Source organism: Myotis nattereri (genome assembly GCF_964212035.1).
Source record: "Myotis nattereri genome assembly, chromosome: 1".
Classification (NCBI taxonomy): Eukaryota; Metazoa; Chordata; class Mammalia; order Chiroptera; family Vespertilionidae; genus Myotis; species Myotis nattereri.
The window spans coordinates 85,824,769-85,844,608 of NC_138075.1; the positions used below are offsets into that span (position 1 = coordinate 85,824,769).

General features: G+C 40.9%; 1 protein-coding gene across 1 annotated transcript; it reads right to left on the bottom strand.

Moving 5' to 3' along the window:
- Window positions 1-1,431: 1,431 nt before the first annotated feature.
- DTD2 (D-aminoacyl-tRNA deacylase 2) lies at window positions 1,432-19,392 on the bottom strand. The gene is made up of 3 exons (XM_081089844.1): window positions 19,207-19,392; window positions 8,808-8,877; window positions 1,432-3,434 (listed from the first exon to the last, which is right to left on the bottom strand). The coding sequence occupies exons 1-3, from the start codon at window positions 19,315-19,317 to the stop codon at window positions 3,109-3,111; spliced, it is 507 nt and encodes a 168-aa protein (XP_080945970.1). The 5' UTR covers window positions 19,318-19,392; the 3' UTR covers window positions 1,432-3,108.
- Window positions 19,393-19,840: the final 448 nt, after the last annotated feature.

Here is a 19,840-nt window from a genome sequence, read left to right on the forward strand (position 1 = left end):
GTGTAAGGTGTAAGTTGGTGGTCTAATTCATTTTTTTTTGTATGTATCTGTCCAATTTTCTCAACTCAATGTATTGAAGAGACTGTCTTTACTCCATTGTATGCTCTTGCGTCTTTTGTCAAAATATTCATTGACCATAAAGTCATGGGTTTATTTCTGGGCTCTATGCTTTCTTCCACTGACCTATATGCCTGTTCCTATGCCAGTGCCAGGCTCTGCGGAACTGAGCATGCTGGTCCGCTCCCCAGGCTGATGCTGTAACAACAGAGTGCTTGTCCCTGGGAAGGCGGTGTCTGGGTCTCCCAGGCGACTGAATCCCCACTGACCTTCACCAACCGATGCTTTTTGGGCTCCTCTTCCTATCTCTGTTGCTCTGACTTGGGGGTCCCTGTATGGGGTTGAGACCCCATGCGCAGGGGAACAGGGCGTTTTACAGCCGATATCCTTCTGGCCTCTCAGTTGCCACACCTGGGTTTGGGGGCTAACCCTTTCCGAATCTCTGCCCTACTTACCAGTCTCTCTGTGGCTCTGTACGTCCTTGGAGAGGATATTTCAGTTCAGCAGGCTTCAGTTAGTTATTCAGATTGACTGCTCTGTAATTTAGTTGTAAATCTGGTTTGGGGCCCGGAGTGGGTGAGTGTAGCTTGGAACCATCTTGGAATCCTTCTAAAATTATAGTTGACATACAATATTATATTAGTTTCAGGTGCACAATATTGTGGTAATTGGACATTTATATACCTTATAAATTGTTCACAATAAGTTTAGTACATGCCTGACACCATACAGTTATTACAATTTATTGTGTATATTCCATCCTTGTCTTATTTCATAACTCTGCCACCCAATTTAGTAAATAAACCAATTTATTGGCTACTCTTTACCAAATGACCAATACTGAGAGATGCTAAACTTTTATCAAGATCAATTTCAATAATTCTTACTACAAGAAAAATCAGGAAGATGGAAATTATTCCTCCCTATTGTGTGATCTTGAGAAAATTATTTAAGCATTGTCTTCGTTTCCACAGCACTATCCTCATTATATACTGGGAAGATAAAATGAGATATTTATTGAAGGTTCTTTGAGCACCTTGGGCCAGAAGAGCTACAGAAAACCAAGGTGTAATTATTTTCATATCCACGAATTCTCTTGCCATTTGCCTCTTGTTCTAGTCTCCTTGGAAATAAAACAAAGTTGGTCATCACTTTCCACTTAATAATCTTTCATGTGGTTGAAACTGCTATTCTCAAGCAAATTTTTTCTTTTAAAGAAGAATTGCCTGAACTATAAAACAGCAGCCTAGGGCTGTGAGTCAGCATTTTACCTACACACAAAATCAAAGTAATTTAAAATAGAAGACACATAATCTTTTTGAAAGACATATATACCTCCTTGTAGAAACTTTGAGAAAACTGGAGTTTGCAAGTTTATGAATAGTTTATTATATTTCAATACATGCATTTTGAATCAATAAACCAAAAGTTAAGGACAAAGAGTTCATTACCAAGCCAGTTATTGATTCTCAACTTCCAAAATAAAGTAGTATATTTTAATATACTATTAAAGAGAAATATGTTTTTTTGTGTATGATAAAAATTTTAAGTGTCTTAGGAAGACTGGCCTAAGGAACTGGTAAGACTAAGAATTTTCAGCAGCTAGTACTTAAGTTTATTCAAGTTAATTTCTTCATCTTTTTGTGATTAGAATTATTTGGTTTTTACTTTTTACTATTTAAAATATCTTTTTAAATCATATCATAGGAGATTGCAAAAACAGAGTATTACATTTTATTGATTCATTTATTCTTTCAGGTTCTTATATATCTTCCTCGCTTGTCTTTAGCTATCTGTTTTAGGTTGGACTATCATATCAAATACTACAGACTAGGTGACTTAAACAGAAATTTATTTTCTCATAGCTCTGAAGGTTAGAAGTTTGAGACCAAGGTGGCAGCATGGTCAGTTTCTGGTAAGGGTTCTTCCTAGCTTATAAATGGTCCTCTTCTCACTGCATCCTCACATGGTGGGGAGACAGGGAGCTAGTCTCTGGTGTCCCTTCTCATGAGGGTGCTAATCCCATCATGAAGGCGCCACTCTCATGACCTCATGACCCCTAATTACTCCCAAAGGGCCCCCGTCTCCTAATACCATCATATTGGGGAGCTTCAACATATAAATTTTGCTGGGGTGGAGGTGGAGGAGGGAGAACAGAGACATTCACTAATAGAAAAAAATTACACGGGCTTCAAATCATTAAGTAGATAATACAGAAATGAACAAGTGAACTTGTTTCCCCCAAATTCCCTTTGTCTTCCTTTTATAGCTCTCTAATTCAATAAGAGAGGAACTTCCTTAAAAATTATAAATTAACAATATTTTCATGAAGCATATACTTTTTAAAATGACAGAGAAAAAATGAGACATACATTGCATTGGAAAAAACTGAGAAAGAGAATAGTAACCCATTGATATAGTAAATAAAAACAACTTTTAATTCCCCATACCTTGTTCCTATATCAAATAAAGATCCTTAAAATAATTTAAAAACACTTTGATATCCTTGGAAATCAATATTATAATACACAGTAACATTTCTACATTACATTTTCATAGGTATTAAAAAGAATAGTAAATTGCATATTTTTTCATTCAAAATATAGAACACTGAATAGTAAAACAAAACTGACAAGATTATAATTGGTTTGTTCTGGATTTTAACTAATTTTAATGGTTATTTTTATTACATACCACATAAATTTGAGGGTATAAGAAATATATTTTTCTTGATTGCACAAAACTCTTCATTTACAAAAAACATACAGCTAAGAACATTTCCACAATGACCATAAAGTGAATAGAAAGCATTTCTCAAAATTTCAAGTCGAAGTGTAGGGGAAAGCAGAATGAAAGGTGACTGAGATCCAGAGTACAAGTGATTGGCAAGTTCATTCAATTAGCAGGTTGCAGAGTTACGGGTGGGACCCAGGATTTTCTTGTCTAAAAATGCTTCAGATGATCATATTGAAGAAGAAGAGGGGCAAGGGAAATCTAATTATAGTTTGGATCACTTCATACCAGAAAACAACTGTAGAAACTGTTAACTTCTCAAAACTCAATCAGGTGTGTGTATGGCCCATTGGTATCCAGCTTCAACACCTGCTTGTTCCCATAAGTGCCATGTTCCACCACAACCCCAGCTTCAGCACACTTGCTGTTCGCAGCCAATTCTTTTTCACAGAGACTCACAAATTGGGAATAGAGTTCTAACCCTTCTTCTTTCCCAGAGTTAGAGTGATACTGCATGCCTCTTCCTTTCACTTTCCCCCCAAGGGTGGCTTGAGGAATGATGAGAATGTTGCCAGGTAGATCCAATATAGAGACAAGCTTGCCATTTTCTGTTTCGCTTAATTTCACATTTAACAGTGTATTAACTGGGTGGGGAAGAAAGGAAAAATGCTTAGAAGTGAAAAACAAATGGAGAAAAGAAAAAAAGAAAACCAACAATTCTCTAGTCAGCAAATCTCATATTTAAAACACAGTTTTTCAGTTCATGCTTTTTACCCAAAGTCTTTATTTAGATTTTAAAAACTGCTTCACTAAGCTAAAAGATCAAAGAATGAAAAACAAGGCAAATTTTATGCAGAAAATGGCATAATGCTTTAAGTGTGAAGATCTCCTAACAATAAGTTCATCCAGAAAAAACTAAAATAACTGTATACTGAAACCTCAAAATACAGGGTGTCCCAAAAAATGTGTAACACACTTGGAATGATTATAAAGCCAGTTAATTTACATCAGCTTATTTTTAAAATTTAAAAGAATCTACAGAGATGAATACTTTTTTTTTTTTTTTGGTCAATGCCTGTTTTCAAACTGATGACCGTTCTGGTTCAGGCACTGCTGATAACTCGAAGCAATGGTATCAAAAACATCAAGAATCATTTTGTTCAATGTTTGTGTGCCCTCAATTCGTCAACTGTTGCCAGGTTTTGTACTATAAACTTTATCTTTTATGTATCTCCATAAAAGAAAGTATAGTGACGCTTTAGGATAAATATTCTTTGTTCAAAGCTTAGTCTGGCTTCTTGCATTATTTCAAATAACTTAAATCTGAAAAGAAGTGAAAATTAAGTAAGTTATCAGCTGATAAAGTGTGTATACATTTTTTTTGGAACACCCTATATTGTTGCCTCAGGGGGATACATGAGAAGATTTTGCCTTCTTGTTCCTTTTTACATTTCATAAGCAAACAGCATTAGAAAAATACCGTGATAAATCCTCCTCTATAAAGCACCAAATTCTGCTTTATAAAAGAACTAGAGGCCCGATGCACGAAATTCATGCAAGAGTAGGCCTTCCTTCCTCGGGCTGCCGGCACCAGCTTCCCTCTGGCACCCGGGACTAGGGCTTCCCTCGCAGCCCCAGCTTCTTCTGGAAGGTCATCTGGAAGGTCGTCTGGAAGGACATCCGGGAGGACATCCAGTTTAATTAGCATATTACTCTTTTATTATTATAGATATTAGCCCTGGCCAGGTAGCTCAGTTGTTTAGTGTTGTTCTGATATGCCATGTTGCAGGTTCAACCCCCGGCCAGGGCACATATAAGAATCAACCAATGAATGCATAAATAAGTGAATCAACAAATCAATGTTTCTCTCTTTCTCTAAAATCAATCAATACATTTAAAAAACATTTTTATGCTAAGTGTCCGGTCGTCGGTTCAACCAATCAAAGTGTAATATGCTAATGATGTGCTAAGGCTGCTCAACTGCTTGCTATGACATGCATTGACCACCAGGGGGCAGACGCTCCGACCAGTATGTTAGCTTGCTGTTGGGGTCCGGTCAATTGGGGCTGAGCCAGATGGGCCTGACATGCCCTGGAGCCCTTACGTGGCCCCTCCCCGGCTGGCCAACCTCCCGCATCCCTCCCTGGCCCTGATCGTGCACCGGTTGGGTCCCTTGGCCTGGCCTGCACCCTTTCGCAATCCGAGACCCCTCAGGGGATGTTGGAGAGCCAGTTTCGGCCCAATCCCGCAGGCCAGGCTGAAGGACCCCACTGGTGCAGAATTCATGCACCGGCACTCTAGTATTAAATAAAAACCTTAGTGCATTTATTATTTTAAACTTAGTTGCATAGAGTTCTAAGCTGAAACAAAAGTACCAGTTTCAATTCCATTATAAACCAGTTGATTTACAATTATTTCATAATCTCAAAGGCCCTATTAATATGGACTAACCATTTTACAAAAATAACCCATGGGAGAAGAGTAAAAGTGAAAGCAAGAATCATCAGAAATTCATTGTTACAACTGAAAAATAAGTCAAAAGGTTTAGAGTTACTGGCATATCTTTATTTATACACAAAGTTATTTTTACGGCCCTAACCGGTTTGGCTCAGTGGATAGAGCGTCGGCCTGAGGACTGAAAGGTCCCAGGTTCGATTTGGGTCAAGGGCATGTACCTTGGTTGCGGGCACATCCCCAGTAGGGGGTGTGCAGGAGGCAGCTGATCGGTGTTTCTCTCTCACTGATGTTTCTAACTCTCTATCCCTCTCCCTTCCTCTCTGTAAAAAATCAATAAAATATATTTTAAAAAATTATTTTTACAGCACTTATGAATTTAATACTGATAGCTAATAAGAAGTATCACAATCACCATAAATATTGATGTGTACCAAAAATTCTAAACTTACAAAATCTTTAGATCTCAACATTAGCCATTTTCAAAACAATAAACAAAAGAAATGCCTAGTATACATAGCCTTAGGATCTTCCTATCTCTCTCTCTATATATAAAAGCCTAAGTGACCATTAGGACCAGACGACCGGAATGACCGGTTGACCAGTCGCTATGATGCGCACTGACCACCAGGGGGCAGATGCTCAATGCAGGAGCTGCCCCCTGGTGGTCAGTGTGCTCCCACAGACAACCTCCCATGGCCCCTCCCCCCTGCTGGTTGGCCCCCCCTAAAGGCCTTGATCGCTGGCCAGGCGACCTCACCAGTGCAAAAATTCGTGCACCTGGCTTCTAGTAAAGTATAAATAGCTTCTGCTTGTAAACAATAGTTCTGAGAGGACAAATGGTAAAATAAACTATATAAAACTCATATTCCTGCCCAATAATTAGGCTTGAAAAAGTATGCTTTCTGGTGGGCTAGTCAATGTTTTCAATTATCATGGAGTCTGTAGTAAATATTATTAGTAAGGATTCAGTATGATTGCCCCACTCGACAAATTAGGAAATTAACCTGGTAAAAACCTGCCCATCCAAATGAACACCTACCCATTTTCTTTTCTTTTTTTTTTTTTAAATCCTCACTGGAGGATATGTGTGTTTTTTAACATTGATTTTAGAGAGAGAGAAGGAAGAGAGGGAAAGAGAGAAACATGGATGTGAGAGAGAAACTATGATTGGTTGCCTCCCGTATGCACTCCGACAGGGGATGGAACCCACAACCTAGGTATGTGCCCTGACCAGCAATCAAACCTGCAACCTTTTGGTGTATAGGGTGATGCTCCAACCAACTGTGCACCTGGCCAGGGCAAGCACTATCAATTTTCACTTCACTTACATCTATTTTAAGATATCACTATTATTCTCTATTACAAATAGGACTTTGCTGCATAGCCAGCAGTCCTGACTGACTGCTTCCAAGGAAACTGTAACTCTCCAGAGCACTTCATTCCAGTGGAACGCACCGTCTAGCTATCCAGGCCTCGGGCTAGTACAGAGTTGGGAGGTAATTTGGAATAAAAGGCCAGAGAGGTTAGTATAATTTTTTTTGAGGTAAGTACAATTTATTATACTTCTACACGCCTACCTCTATAGGCTATAATTGAGAATTAAATTAATGCTATTGATATACGAATATCAGTATGCAGAAATAAATATAAATACAAACTGTCAGTAAATAGAATTAAAATGAGGTAATGCATTAATGGCATGTTGGAAACTCAACAATCCCAAGACAGGTTATCAATCAAATATCTCTAATGATGTATACAGAAAGTTAAGTTTTGACAGGTCCCTGGATCTCAGGCCAATTATATTGAAGATGAATTGAGGAAGATTTGGCACATCTGTTAGCCATGCTATTTCAGCCTTTATGGATATAACTGGTTGTTATGTTCCCAAGGGCACATGATTTGATTGGAAAGATCTGAATCCATGTAATAAGTATGAGGTAGGGTTGAAGAGAATCCCATCATATGGGCTTACCTTGCCTCCTGGAATAGAGGGAAATACAAGCTAATGCTATCCATAATAGATGGACTTATTTTGCTTATAACTGACACCAGTAGAATGTGATTCTTACAGTCACAGTTCTTTACTGAGAATCATGACATATACTAGTAAAACTTTGTGTTAAACTATTCACTAAAAAAGTTAAGGCGAACCTCCTCAGTGTTTGTAATTCACCATAATTTATACATGTATTCAAATTGAACTCAGGAAGATATTTTTGGAAGCACACAGGATTTGACTATTATAAAACAAAATGCAGCTTGGATGTGGTTGGTTCATTTCATCTTATAACTAAGATCCATTTAAAAATATATAAAAACAACTTTAGGACATCAATCTTACATCACAAGGACAAAAGTTCTCTTCCTGTTCTTGAAGATTTCTACTATACTATTTTATGATAAGTAAAGATTTAACTCAAGGCAAAACATTAACTCAGGAAAATGGACAGAATGTGTAATTCCCAAGCATTAGGTCCTGGCAAAAAACCCTCTGTAACAGGAGCCCTCATTTCATGTTCTCTAAGCTCCCTGTTATCCTCTAGATTCAAATTTTAAACCATTACAGTTACTGGCTTTCCATTCTCACCTATTGTAGGTCCCTTAAGTCTAGTGTTAATCCTTGACAAATTGTCAAACATGCTCGATGTCTCAGTATAAAATTCCCTCTAGGGGTTTTAGCCGTTAGTTTAAGCTGTTCTTCATTGAACTATTTTCCCTGGAGTTCCACTACTTCAAGCTCTTTTAGGTTAACTTCTGAATGCTTCAACTACCCATTTGTGTAATTTATGTTTTATTAATTGAACTCATGGGTATTGTCTTTCATTCATCAAGAGAATATAACCTGTCCCCAATTTAGGGATAGCGCCATTATTTTAGGGTTTTGGGGGACATGATTATTATATCAAATACTGTCTTGAGACTGTATTTATGTAAATATCAAACAACGGGCAGTGCTATGGACCATCCAGTACACTGGAAGGCTGCAGCAGGTCAATTATCGTTGAGAGATGCTTAAACATTGACTCTGCTTTCTCTGCCCCTGGATGAGATGTGGATGTCACGACACTGAGCTTGGTTCAAGAATTAGAGAACCTTATATTTACACACATTTCCTACAAATAAATGCTTAAAGGGTTAATATAAATTCTCCCATAATAATGATGCCAACCTGAGCTGTCCAGATTTGAAGGGGGGCCACATCTTATGCATCCCATATCACCTACATGCTCCTGTTAGGGACTCTGGGAGATAAGAAAACGATATTAAGAAATGCAGCATCTGTTTCTCCCTATATGTGGCCACCCTGCTTCCAACAAGTTTTGGTATCCCTGGCTGAATTGAGAGAGAGAAACACCATTCTATAAGTTTAAAAGAATGCCACCACACTTCTTTACTTTAAACTTTGGAATAGGCAAACAGCTAAAGTCAACAACAGTACAGAATTAAGTCATTTACAACTTGCCAGTAAATTTAAGATTGTGCCTTTTGCCCCAGGAAACTTATCTATCTATTGCTACACATTCTCACTCAAAAAAGAAACAACATAAAAAACATACCCATTTTTGGAAGAAGTTCTTTATCAGCTCCCTTGAAAAAGCACACGTAGATCACTAATCCTCTCTGAACCTATGAGAAATCACCACAGTAAACGCAGATTAGAGAGAAACTTCTATGAAGAGATAAAGAGGTAAATGGATAAAATTTCACAACTGTTACAGATGTAAAGTTTAAAGGCAAAAGAGAAGTTTTTACAATATTGATTTCTTAAATATGTTGAGAAAACAAAATCTTTCCAATATTCAATCTCAATTATTTCTTTCAAAAAATTAAGTTTAAAATACAGCCAACATAGTGAAGAACACAAGATTTACCTTCATACATTTACTTCTAATCAAAATCATTAGACTATGAACTAGTTTCCTCCCCCTAAGTAAGACTGACAGACTTAGAAACACTTACTTTGCATGGCCCCATTTATTCAACACCAAATGAATTTGCATTATATCTCATACAGCTGATGACATCATCACTCTATTCCTCCTGAATAGATCATGAAATTACTTGCAGATCATAAAAACAAGGGTCTGATTTTATTTCAATAAACTCCAAGGAAACTTCCAATTATTTCTTGTTACTGTTAATGCTTTAAACAAACATCGTTATTAGGCTTTGGACACTGCATTTATGATACTAAGTTCTACATCACGAGGTTGTTACGCGAAATGTAAGCTTATTTGTTTTACATAATGACTTGGATATTTCTTTATTAGCTCGTGTAGAATAGGGACTATATGGGAAAGATACACTTGATGAATTTGATTTTGCTGCTGAGTAAATCATTAAATTTTTTATTCTGTAGATTATCCCTGTTTTACCCAAAAGCTATTATGAAGATTAAATAAGTTAATATTTGTAAGGTGCTTAAAACAGTGCCCCGTTTATATAAGTGTTTATTAAATGAGGATGTAAGAATAAATTTAAGGGATGAAACACAATTTATTTTACATCTAACTCTCAAAGCACTTCACAGACTGCTTTGTATACAATAGGAACTGAATTTATCTGTTGATTGCATTTAAGTTCAACTTTACCTTATGGGATCTATGTATTATCTAAATTGTCTTCTATGTAAATATAAATGCAGTTCTGATCTCACACCTGATTTATCTGCAAAAGAGGTACAGTGATTTTTTAAAGGTACAGTTGTGCTCTGGAACAAGCCAGGGCCTCCAATGTTACTCATAACAAGGAGCTGAATGACAGTCATCTGCACCATTGTCCCAGGCCTCCCCGCTGGGTTGTTTTAGCATGAGCCAAAATCTCAAGCATATCATGTTTGCACACTTGCAATGTCAGAATTAAATGTCTAATTATTTGCAGGAACAGACACCTGTTCTTTCCACTTCCCACACTACCTCCTCATAAGGGTTTTTTCTTTTAGTTTATTCCAATAATAGATCTTAAACTGTGACCTACAATTCCCCTGTTCAAGTCAGAATAACTTGCCTTGTAGCTTCTTTCAGTATAAACATATGAAATATATAGAAAAGTACAGATAATTCTCACTGTAGCTTAAAAAAAGTTCACCTCCTAAGAAGAAAAACATTAGTTTGTGACAGCAAAGCTCTAAATAAATGAAACTAAAACACGCAAAATAACCTTCAAATCTTTTGACAATTAAAACAAGTTTTTTAAAAATTAGAACTTTTGATAATAGAATAGGGGAGAGGATGCTTGAGAAAGAGAAGAGAATTTACTTTTTCACTATCTCTTTATACTAATTTAACCATGTGTAGGAGTGAAAAAGAAAGCTTTAAAACAGCTTTTGAAGTTAATAAATGCAAACTGATAGTTTGGAAGGCTGCTAAAATATTTGTGATTTCGCATAACGAGATGTGGCATGAAGAATATAAAAAGATAAAGAAGCATGGCAGAAATCTAAAGGATTGGGAGAAACCAACATGGCAGCATAGGTAAACACCGGAGATTGCTGCCTCGCACAACCACTTCAAAAATACAACTAAAAGACGGAACGGACATCACCCAGAACCACAGGAAGGCTGGCTGAGTGGAAATTCCACAACTAGGAGGAAAGAGAAAAGCATACTGAGACTCAGAGGAGGCGCAGTGCGGAAGTGAAATACTAAGGTGCGGAGGTGCACGCGGAGCAGGCTGGCGGCTGAGGGTGTGGTTGTCTGTTTCAATCCGGAGGGAGTCTCAGGCTCTGAGCTCCAGTTCCGGGCGAGTCTCTGGGGACCCAGACTCAAACGGGAGAAGGGGGACTGTCTGGCATCGGTCGGAACTCGAGGGCAGCTTTCTCTCCGAGGTTTGCAGCGGTTGCTGGGACACTGAGAGGCAGAGCCTCTGGGGACGGGACTGAGAGCAGACATAACTGTTCGCTCCGCATGCCCTGTTGATCCCCTGGGACCCGCCCTGCCCAAGCCTTGCACAGAGGCGTTTGTGGGATAGCCTTAGGCAAAGGCTAGATTAGCACCTCCCTAGAGGACAGACGTTCTCCCACTGCAGACACAGCTAATTCTCACAGCCAGTTGGCCTGGAGGTCAAATCCCTCCGAGTGTTACCTACAACAATCAAGGCTTAGCTACAACAAGACTATGCACAAAGACCACAAGGGAGTGCACCAAGAGTGTCTACCTCAGGTAATTGGGACACTTAGCACAGAAAGCCACTCTATCGACACAGTGAAGCATAAAAAATGCCGAGACAAAGAAACAGGACACAAATGACAGAACTGGAGGAAAGCAGGCTGCTGGATATAGAGTTCAAAACCACACTTTTGAGGCCTTTCAAGAGTCTTCTAGAGACTGCCGATAAACTTAATGAGATGCACAGGAAATCTAATGAGACCCTCGATGTTGTGATAAAGGACCAACTAGAAATTAACCATACACTGACTGAAATAAAGAATATTATACAGACTCCCAACTCTTGTGAGGAGCACAAGAATCAAGTCAAAGATTTGAAATGCGAAGAAGCAAAAAACACCCAACCGGAAAAGCAAAATGAAAAAAGAATCCGAAAATACGAAGATAGTGTAAGGAGCCTCTGGGACAGCTTCAAGCATACCAACATCAGAATTATAGGGGTGCCAGAAGAAGAGAGAGAGCAAGATATTGAAAACCTCTTTGAAGAAATAATGACAGAAAACTTCCCCTACCTGGTCAAAGAAATAGACTTACAAGTCCAGGAAGCGCAGAGAACCCCAAACAAAAGGAATCCAAAGAGGACCACACCAAGACACATCATAATTAAAATGCCAAGAGCAAAAGACAAAGAGAGAATCTTAAAAGCAGCAAGAGAAAGAAACTCAGTTACCTACAAGGGAATACCCATATGACTGTCAGCTGATTTCTCAACAGAAACTTTGCAGGCCAGAAGGGAGTGGCAAGAAATTTTCAAAGTGATGAATACCAAGAACCTACAACCAAGATTACTTTATCCAGCAAAGCTATCATTCAGAATTGAAGGTCAGATAAAGAGCTTCACAGATAAGGAAAAGCTAAAGGAGTTCATCACCACCAAACCAGTATTATATGAAATGCTGAAAGGTATCCTTTAAGAGGAGGAAGAAGAAAAAGGTAAAGATACAAATTATGAACAACAAATACGCATCTATCAACAAGTGAATCTAAGAATCAAGTGAATAAGTAATCTGATGAACAGAATGAACTGGTGATTATAATAGAATCAGGGACATAGAAAGGGAATGGACTGACTATTCTTGGCGGGGGAAAGGGGTGTGGGAAATGCGGGAAGAGACTGGACAAAAATCGTGCACCTATGGATGAGGACAGTGGGTGGGGAGTGAGGGCGGAGGGTGGGGTGGGAACTGGGAGGAGGGGAGTTATGGGGGGAAAAAAGAGGAAGAAATGTAATAATCTGAACAATAAAGATTTAATTAAAAAAAAAAAGAAATCTAAAGGATTAACAGTTTGGGATTTACTGTCCCATGAGGCAACCATAAAAATAGGCAATTCTCTGAATAAGATGGCAAATATCTATCTATATAAAACCCTAATATGCAAATCGACCAAATGGTGGAATGACTGGTCGCTATGACGTGTACTGATCACCAGGGGGCAGACGCTCAACACAGGAACTGTGGGGAGCCGATATAGGGTTAAGCCTCGGACTGACCTGTGGGCAAAGTCACAAACAATTCCCAGCTTAGAGGGCACAGTCCTCTTAGCATAATTAGGCTTGACTTTATGACACTCCCTAGATCTTATCTGGGAAGCTAATGGGCTGAGGAAGTGCAGGAAGTATAACCATGGTGTAAACAAGTGAAACTCACAAGAACAAAAACAAGTGAAACTCACAAGAACTGTGTAAACAAGTGAAACTCACAAGAACAGTGTAACTTTGGAAACCACTACCTTGTTTACCTCTCACTATAAAATAAAGGCTCAGCTTGCCTTGGGATCTCTCTCTCTGGCCTCAGCCAGGCACAGGGAAGATCCACGGAGACTAAAGAGAGCTAGAGAGTTTTGAACGCTGTCTCCGTGTAAAACATTCTTCGCCGACTCCGTCCACACCTTTGGGAACCCCTGGACCGCTGGGGCTGGCCCCCAGCATATGGCGCCTGAACAGGCCGAACAGGATTCCCCTAGGTAAGCCCCCCGCACTCGGGACGGATAGGACTCCACCACAGGGTGCTGCAGACCCCCCTATAGAGAATAAGTAGGGTAAGAAGGTGGACAGTACAGAACTTAGATTGAGAAGATGTGCCATACTTAGTCTAAAGGAAAAAGACTCCATATTGATCTTTAAACACATATGCTTGCTAGCAGAGGAGTTAAGGTTACTCCTAGTCAGACGGAACGTTTTATACAAGTGTGTCCATGCTTTTCTGAGGAAGGAAAGGTAAATGTAGAGGCATGGGAGAAGGTAGGCCCAAGGAGCCTTATCCTTAACCCCACTGCAGCCTTTCCACCCCGGGAAAGTGCAGGATTGGCAAGCTCTTCCTGGGGTGATAGATCAGGACTCAGGTAATAGCGGAAAGCGCCAATACTACTCTTAAAATGGATATAGGAGAGCATTTGGGGTTTTTCTTTTTAATGCCTGCTTTGGATTGAGTAAATGCATTTTACTTAGTTTTAACACATCAAAGTTAGCTCTCCAGATCTGTAAGTAGGCTAGGAATGTTTTCTTAACCAGGCTAACGGGGCAGGATTTGGCTTTAAAAAAGTACATTCGGCTTTTAAAAAAAGTAAAAAACTTTATGATAAACTATTGATTTGCATGCTTAAGGAGTTAGTTTCAGAAGGTAATCTCTTACAGTTTTTGCATGTTATTATAGAACATAACCCTTGTTTTCTTGAAAAAGGTACATTAGATATTAAAAGTTTGCCAAAAAGTTAATCAGAACTTGAAAAAAAAAAAAGAAAGAAAGAGTGCCATGGTCACTTCAATGTGGTTTCTTGTTCAAATTAATATCTTAATTTGTATTGGAATCTAAAATCTGTAATAAGAAATGAAACCCCGCTGCCGAATCCGCCTCTGGTATGGAGAGATTCAAAGGTGGCAAGAGAGGGCAGAGCTGTAAGCTCTCCCACAATGAGATTACTCAATGTTTTATTTAAAAATTACCGGAGAACATCTTATAACAACCAGACTTTAGCTAAGATAACCTTGGGTGCTAGCCATGACTTTAGAAAGAGAAATAGGAAAAAATTTAAAATGTCTTTTTCTATTAAGCATGACTTTGGGAAAAATACACCATCTGAGTCATTTGCTGAAACTTTCCCCAAAGCAGGATGTGGGGGAAGGGAAGAAAGAAGCTCATGTGGCCATCCAGTGTGGACGCCCCCTCCCCAAATATTCTAATTTAAAGTCCTTCTTGTAATTGAAAAGTTTTACAAAATTTAGAAATGCATCCGGGATTTCTGTGCACATGTAAAGGGAAAAGGCCAGTTTAAAAACGGGTGCGCATAGTTTTGAGCTGAACTTGACCTTTTGCTGTGTACAGAATAAAAACCCAAGACTGTTTTGGCCTTAAAAATGGCGGAGATGAACCTGAGAAAGAAATACAGGCTGGTTTCCCAAGGCGATTTAAAGTAGCTCTTTTGAAATTTCCCGCCCTGAGGCAAGTACCACCAGGAAGTTGATAGTCAAGTTTACATGTGAATAGCTATGGGTTTGCTTCTTGACTTCCCCAGCAGGAAAATTGTGACCATTTTGAAATTTAGCAGCTATGCCAGGCTTATTGGCTGGAAACTTAAAACTTTTAAGTTCAAATCATCTAAAAGTATTGAGATTTATAATACTGAAATGTCGATCTGAGTATGCCTAGTATGAAGTCTAGATGATAAGAAGTTAATCTATTAATTGAAAATGCCTTATATTTTATTTGAAATGTATCCTTAAATGTGAAAGTATTGATTTGAAAAATGCTAATATTTAATTTGCTACCTAAGGTTTGAAGCTCTGAAAGTTTAAGGTCTCTTTTCTTGCCATTAAAAAGTTTAAAGCTACACCCTTTTTTAATGGAGGGAGGGGTAGACACCCCTTCCCCTAGCATGCAGGTAATCCAATTCCAGCCAACAGCCATCTTTAGGAATGTTAATTTGCATTTCAGTGGCTATACCTTTTGCTAGCTGACTTTCCCAGAAAAAGGTCAAGCGGCCAAGAGGTGGCTCCTTTGAAATCAGCTTTCCGCCAATAGTCATTTTTTAATACCTACAAGTTTGCTTCTCAGTTTCCCCGGGCAGAAAAAACATGGTTTAAAGTTAATTATTAGATTTTAAAATTTATTCTTAAAAATATAAAAGTGTAGTTTATCAAAGAACTGCTAATATTTGACTTGTAAGCTCTGAAAGTTTAAAGTGCAAATTGAATCGGGAGAAATTAATTAAATATCTAATGTATAACTTGTTTTTGAAAAAATAAAATGTGTTTTCTCTGAAATAATTAGGAATTCAAAATACGTTACTCATTGGTCTGATTAAAACAAAAAAAAGGGGGGGGGAGAATAACGTTATATGTTAGACTTTTTGGAAATACATTGCAGAGGGTAGTACAGCAGCCAAAAGGCATTGGGCCTCCTGTACAATAGCCTCTGCCGACTTAGCCCAGTGGAAGGATGCAAACCAGACAAGAGTTTTACAAGATCTAGTAATGATGTGGGGAAGAGGTTGTGTTTTGTATCTTTCCAGAAGGAGCAGCCTCTGCTTCCCTCCTGGGGACCATCACCCCTGGGAGGCTGAGTTAGCACACCTGACCAGTGCCTGTCTGCAGCAGATGTGCAGCCCTGAGCTGGAACCACCTGTCCATTGGAAGGATCACATGTGCCTCCTATTTGTCTGTCCTTATGTCCCAGCTTTGCCCCACATCTCCTTTCCTTTTTCCTTTTTTAAAAATCTGACTACTTGCTTGCTGGTTCTTTGGCCTTTCTCCTTCTCTCCTGAACACAGCCTTTTCTAGAATCTCCCTACCCTACTGTTCCAGGAAGGGCACCTCCCTTTTCTGCTGTGACGCGGGGGTGTCTGGTTTATGCCCCATACGTGAAGTTGTCTTGTACTAAGAGCCTGACATCATGGGCTGAGAAAGCCCTGTCCCGGGCCCACAGCTGTTGCCTGAGTTCTCTGTTCTTGCTGAGGTCACGGTGGCTGGTACCATGGATCTGTCTCTCGCCCAATGGCGTAAGCTGGGCCCTCTCTGGAGAAGAAACCTGGGTTTCCCAAGATATGTGATCAATGCCGGGGCCCCGCCAGCAGGCGACGGGATCCCAGGGCAGTTGCTGGGCATGGAGGCCACAGGGGCATAGGCTACCAAGGAGACAGAACTGAACCTCACATCACCCTACTTGGCCCAGAGATGGCTGGTAGTCAAAGACGGGTAAGACCCCACAGGGTGGGGCAACCTAAGACAGGCACAGCCAGGGGCCAGTAGGAGAGAACTTGGGGTTCAACAGAGGTGGGGCACAGATCCTCACCCCCCCCCAATTGTGCAGGGGCTTGAACACTCACCCCTTCTGAGGAAGGTCTCCTGCCCCCATGGCTGCTTCTCGCTTCCCATGTCCAGCCCAGATCGGGACCCAGATAACAGAAAGAGACTTGGCCCAGCTCAGATCAGGAACAGAAAGAGACTTGGCCCAGCTCAGATCGGGACCCAGATAAAGATAGAGACTGGCTGACAGCAGCTGCCCTCTCACTGCAACAGGACTTGTTTCCCATTTCTACCTTGGACCACAGGGAAAGGGGCAGCTGAAGGAAAGGGCTGTGTCAGGATGCTGCCTTCTTCCTTTCTTCGTCCTCTTTTTTCTAAACACTTCCATGCCTTGTAGTTCTTTTGCTTTCTCTTCTTTTTCTACTACCCTCCATCTCTGCCTCATCCTCCTCCTTCCCAGTATCATCCATATCAGCTGATCCAGAGGGCACAGCTGACTCCTCCCCGGACACCGACACCACCATCAAACGTGGCCCTGATGGACCCTTTGATCCAGCCGTACAACACGCTGACACTTTAGGAAGCCCGTCACCAGTGACACCGCCCGCTAGCCAGATCAACAAGGACAACCAAACCACCCACTTGGGGTCAGCTGAAGAGGTTAACAACTGAGGCCCAGCAGATGGTAGAAAAGCAAGAAGTGGAAGCTACTCTCTCAGCCAAGTTGGAGGACTCTTGAGTAAATCGGCAAAAGAAACTTTCACTTGGTAGAAAAATGTTACTGTGGTTTGATTTCTCACTTATTGCTGGTTTGCATTGCCATTGTTTTATTATTATTACTAGTTTTAAAAATGTTATGTTCAAGTTTTAAAATGTTTTGGGTTTTGCATTGGCATTATTTTGTTATTGTTTTAATAGCCAGAGTTTTGTTCTTGATGCTTAAGTTTGATGCTTAAATTTTACTGTCATTTTGGTAGCTTAAAAACTCTCATTATAGTAGCTTAAAAAATAAAAGTAGGGTGAGATGTGGGGAGCCGATATAGGGTTAAGCCTCGGACTGACCTGTGGGCAAAGTCACAAACAATTCCCAGCTTAGAGGGCACAGTCCTCTTAGCATAATTAGGCTTGACTTTATGACACTCCCTAGATCTTATCTGGGAAGCTAATGGGCTGAGGAAGTGCAGGAAGTATAACCATGGTGTAAACAAGTGAAACTCACAAGAACAAAAACAAGTGAAACTCACAAGAACTGTGTAAACAAGTGAAACTCACAAGAACAGTGTAACTTTGGAAACCACTACCTTGTTTACCTCTCACTATAAAATAAAGGCTCAGCTTGCCTTGGGATCTCTCTCTCTGGCCTCAGCCAGGCACAGGGAAGATCCACGGAGACTAAAGAGAGCTAGAGAGTTTTGAACGCTGTCTCCGTATAAAACATTCTTCGCCGACTCCGTCCACACCTTTGGGAACCCCTGGACCCGCTGGGGCTGGACCCCAGCAAGGAACTGCCCCCCAGCCTGCAGGCCCCGACCTGCGGGGGGGGGGGGGGCAAGGTTGGTGCCAGTCAAGGCGGGTGTGAGCAGGAGCCCTGATCATCTCACTGGTTGCCCCAGATTGGCCCTGATCTCCGGTCAGGCCTAGGGACCCTACCCACGCATGAATTTCGTGCACCGGGCCTCTAGTAAAAAGAATAAAATTTCAATATATGGAAGAGAAATCAAGATCTCAGAAGAGGCTATAACAAAAATAAGGAGTAAGAAACATGAATATTTGAGAAAGAAAAGGGGAGAGGAATATATAGGAATATTTATGCTTATAAGTATTTCCAACTTGGCAGAGGGTAACAGATTCTGATTTAAGAATAATCAGCCACATATCACAGTTATGAGCAGTATTTAAAATAATGACTATGATTGTGCTAAGGAATGCTAGATCTGGGACCAAATTCATCAGGGAATGAGATGCTCCTATATTAAAGTTTCTGAGTACCTCTAAAACTCTTCATTATAAACTAATATTTCCCTCCTTTCATCTTACTCCCAAAGTTTCTTGGAAAATCTCATTTTTATGTTGACCCAGCTGCTGTCAACAGAAAGGGAAAATCAAGTCAAAACGGACCTTTAATATTTGCAACAGATTTAACCAACAAGCTCGGACCATCTCAGCACAGCAGTGCCAAGGGCTTGACAAGGCTCTTTTAAAGCAAGGGGCCTGGGACAAATAGGTCTCCAGTCCGCCGAGGCGGCTGGTGAGCGCAAGTTCAAATACCCGCGGGCCAAGCAGGGGACGTGCTCCTCCTCCGGAGGCGTAAGGCGGAGGGAGAAGGCGCGGGGCCCGTGGTGCAGGGCTGAGGCGAGGGGCGAAGGTAGGCAGGCCACTGTGGGCAGGTTTGGGCAGACCCGCCTGAAGGTCCGAGCCGCCCCGCAGCAGGTGCGGGGGCCACGTGGCCGGCCCGAGGAAGACTCGGGGGGACCAGGCGCCGAGACAGCGCGGAAAGAACCGCCCCTGCGCGCCGGAGGATAATGGGAGCAGCTGGGCTCACTTTACCTCCACCCACTGGGCCGCGGAGTCCCCCTCGGCGGGGCGCACTTGCAGCCGGGCGTGCAGGCACTGCTGCAGGAGCGCCCGGGCCTGCGGCGACCGGCCGCTTCCAGCCATGGCGGGGCCCGCGCGGCGGCCCCGGGTTCAGGCCGCGCCGCGCAGGCGGTGCCCTCCGCGCGCTGGGAAGGCGGCGGGAGTGGCGTCCGGATCGCTCGGGCCCCGCCCCCTCACGGGCGGGGCGGGGCCTCTGCCTGGCCCTGGGGTGACTCCGATGTGCGATGTACTCACCTACCTGCTTCCCTAGTAGGTGCCCAGTGTATATTTTTAAACGAGTGAAAAGACTTATTGGATCTGTTCCCTAAATTTTCAGACATTGAAAAAATTTAAATCTGCATAAGTCCATGTTATGATGCCATGAAGATAAGTAAATAGAATCAGTTGAATCACAAAATGTGAACAGAGATGAAACTAAAAGCTGTAGCTTTCAAAAAAAAATTTTTTTTTTTTTTACCCCAAACAATAAAACAACGCTGCCTCCTCTGTAAGGAATCCTATAAATCATTCTAACGCTGCAGTTATGGAAAAGTTTTGGTATGCTATGTGAATACACATTTGGAGATCAATCCTTTATTTTATTGTT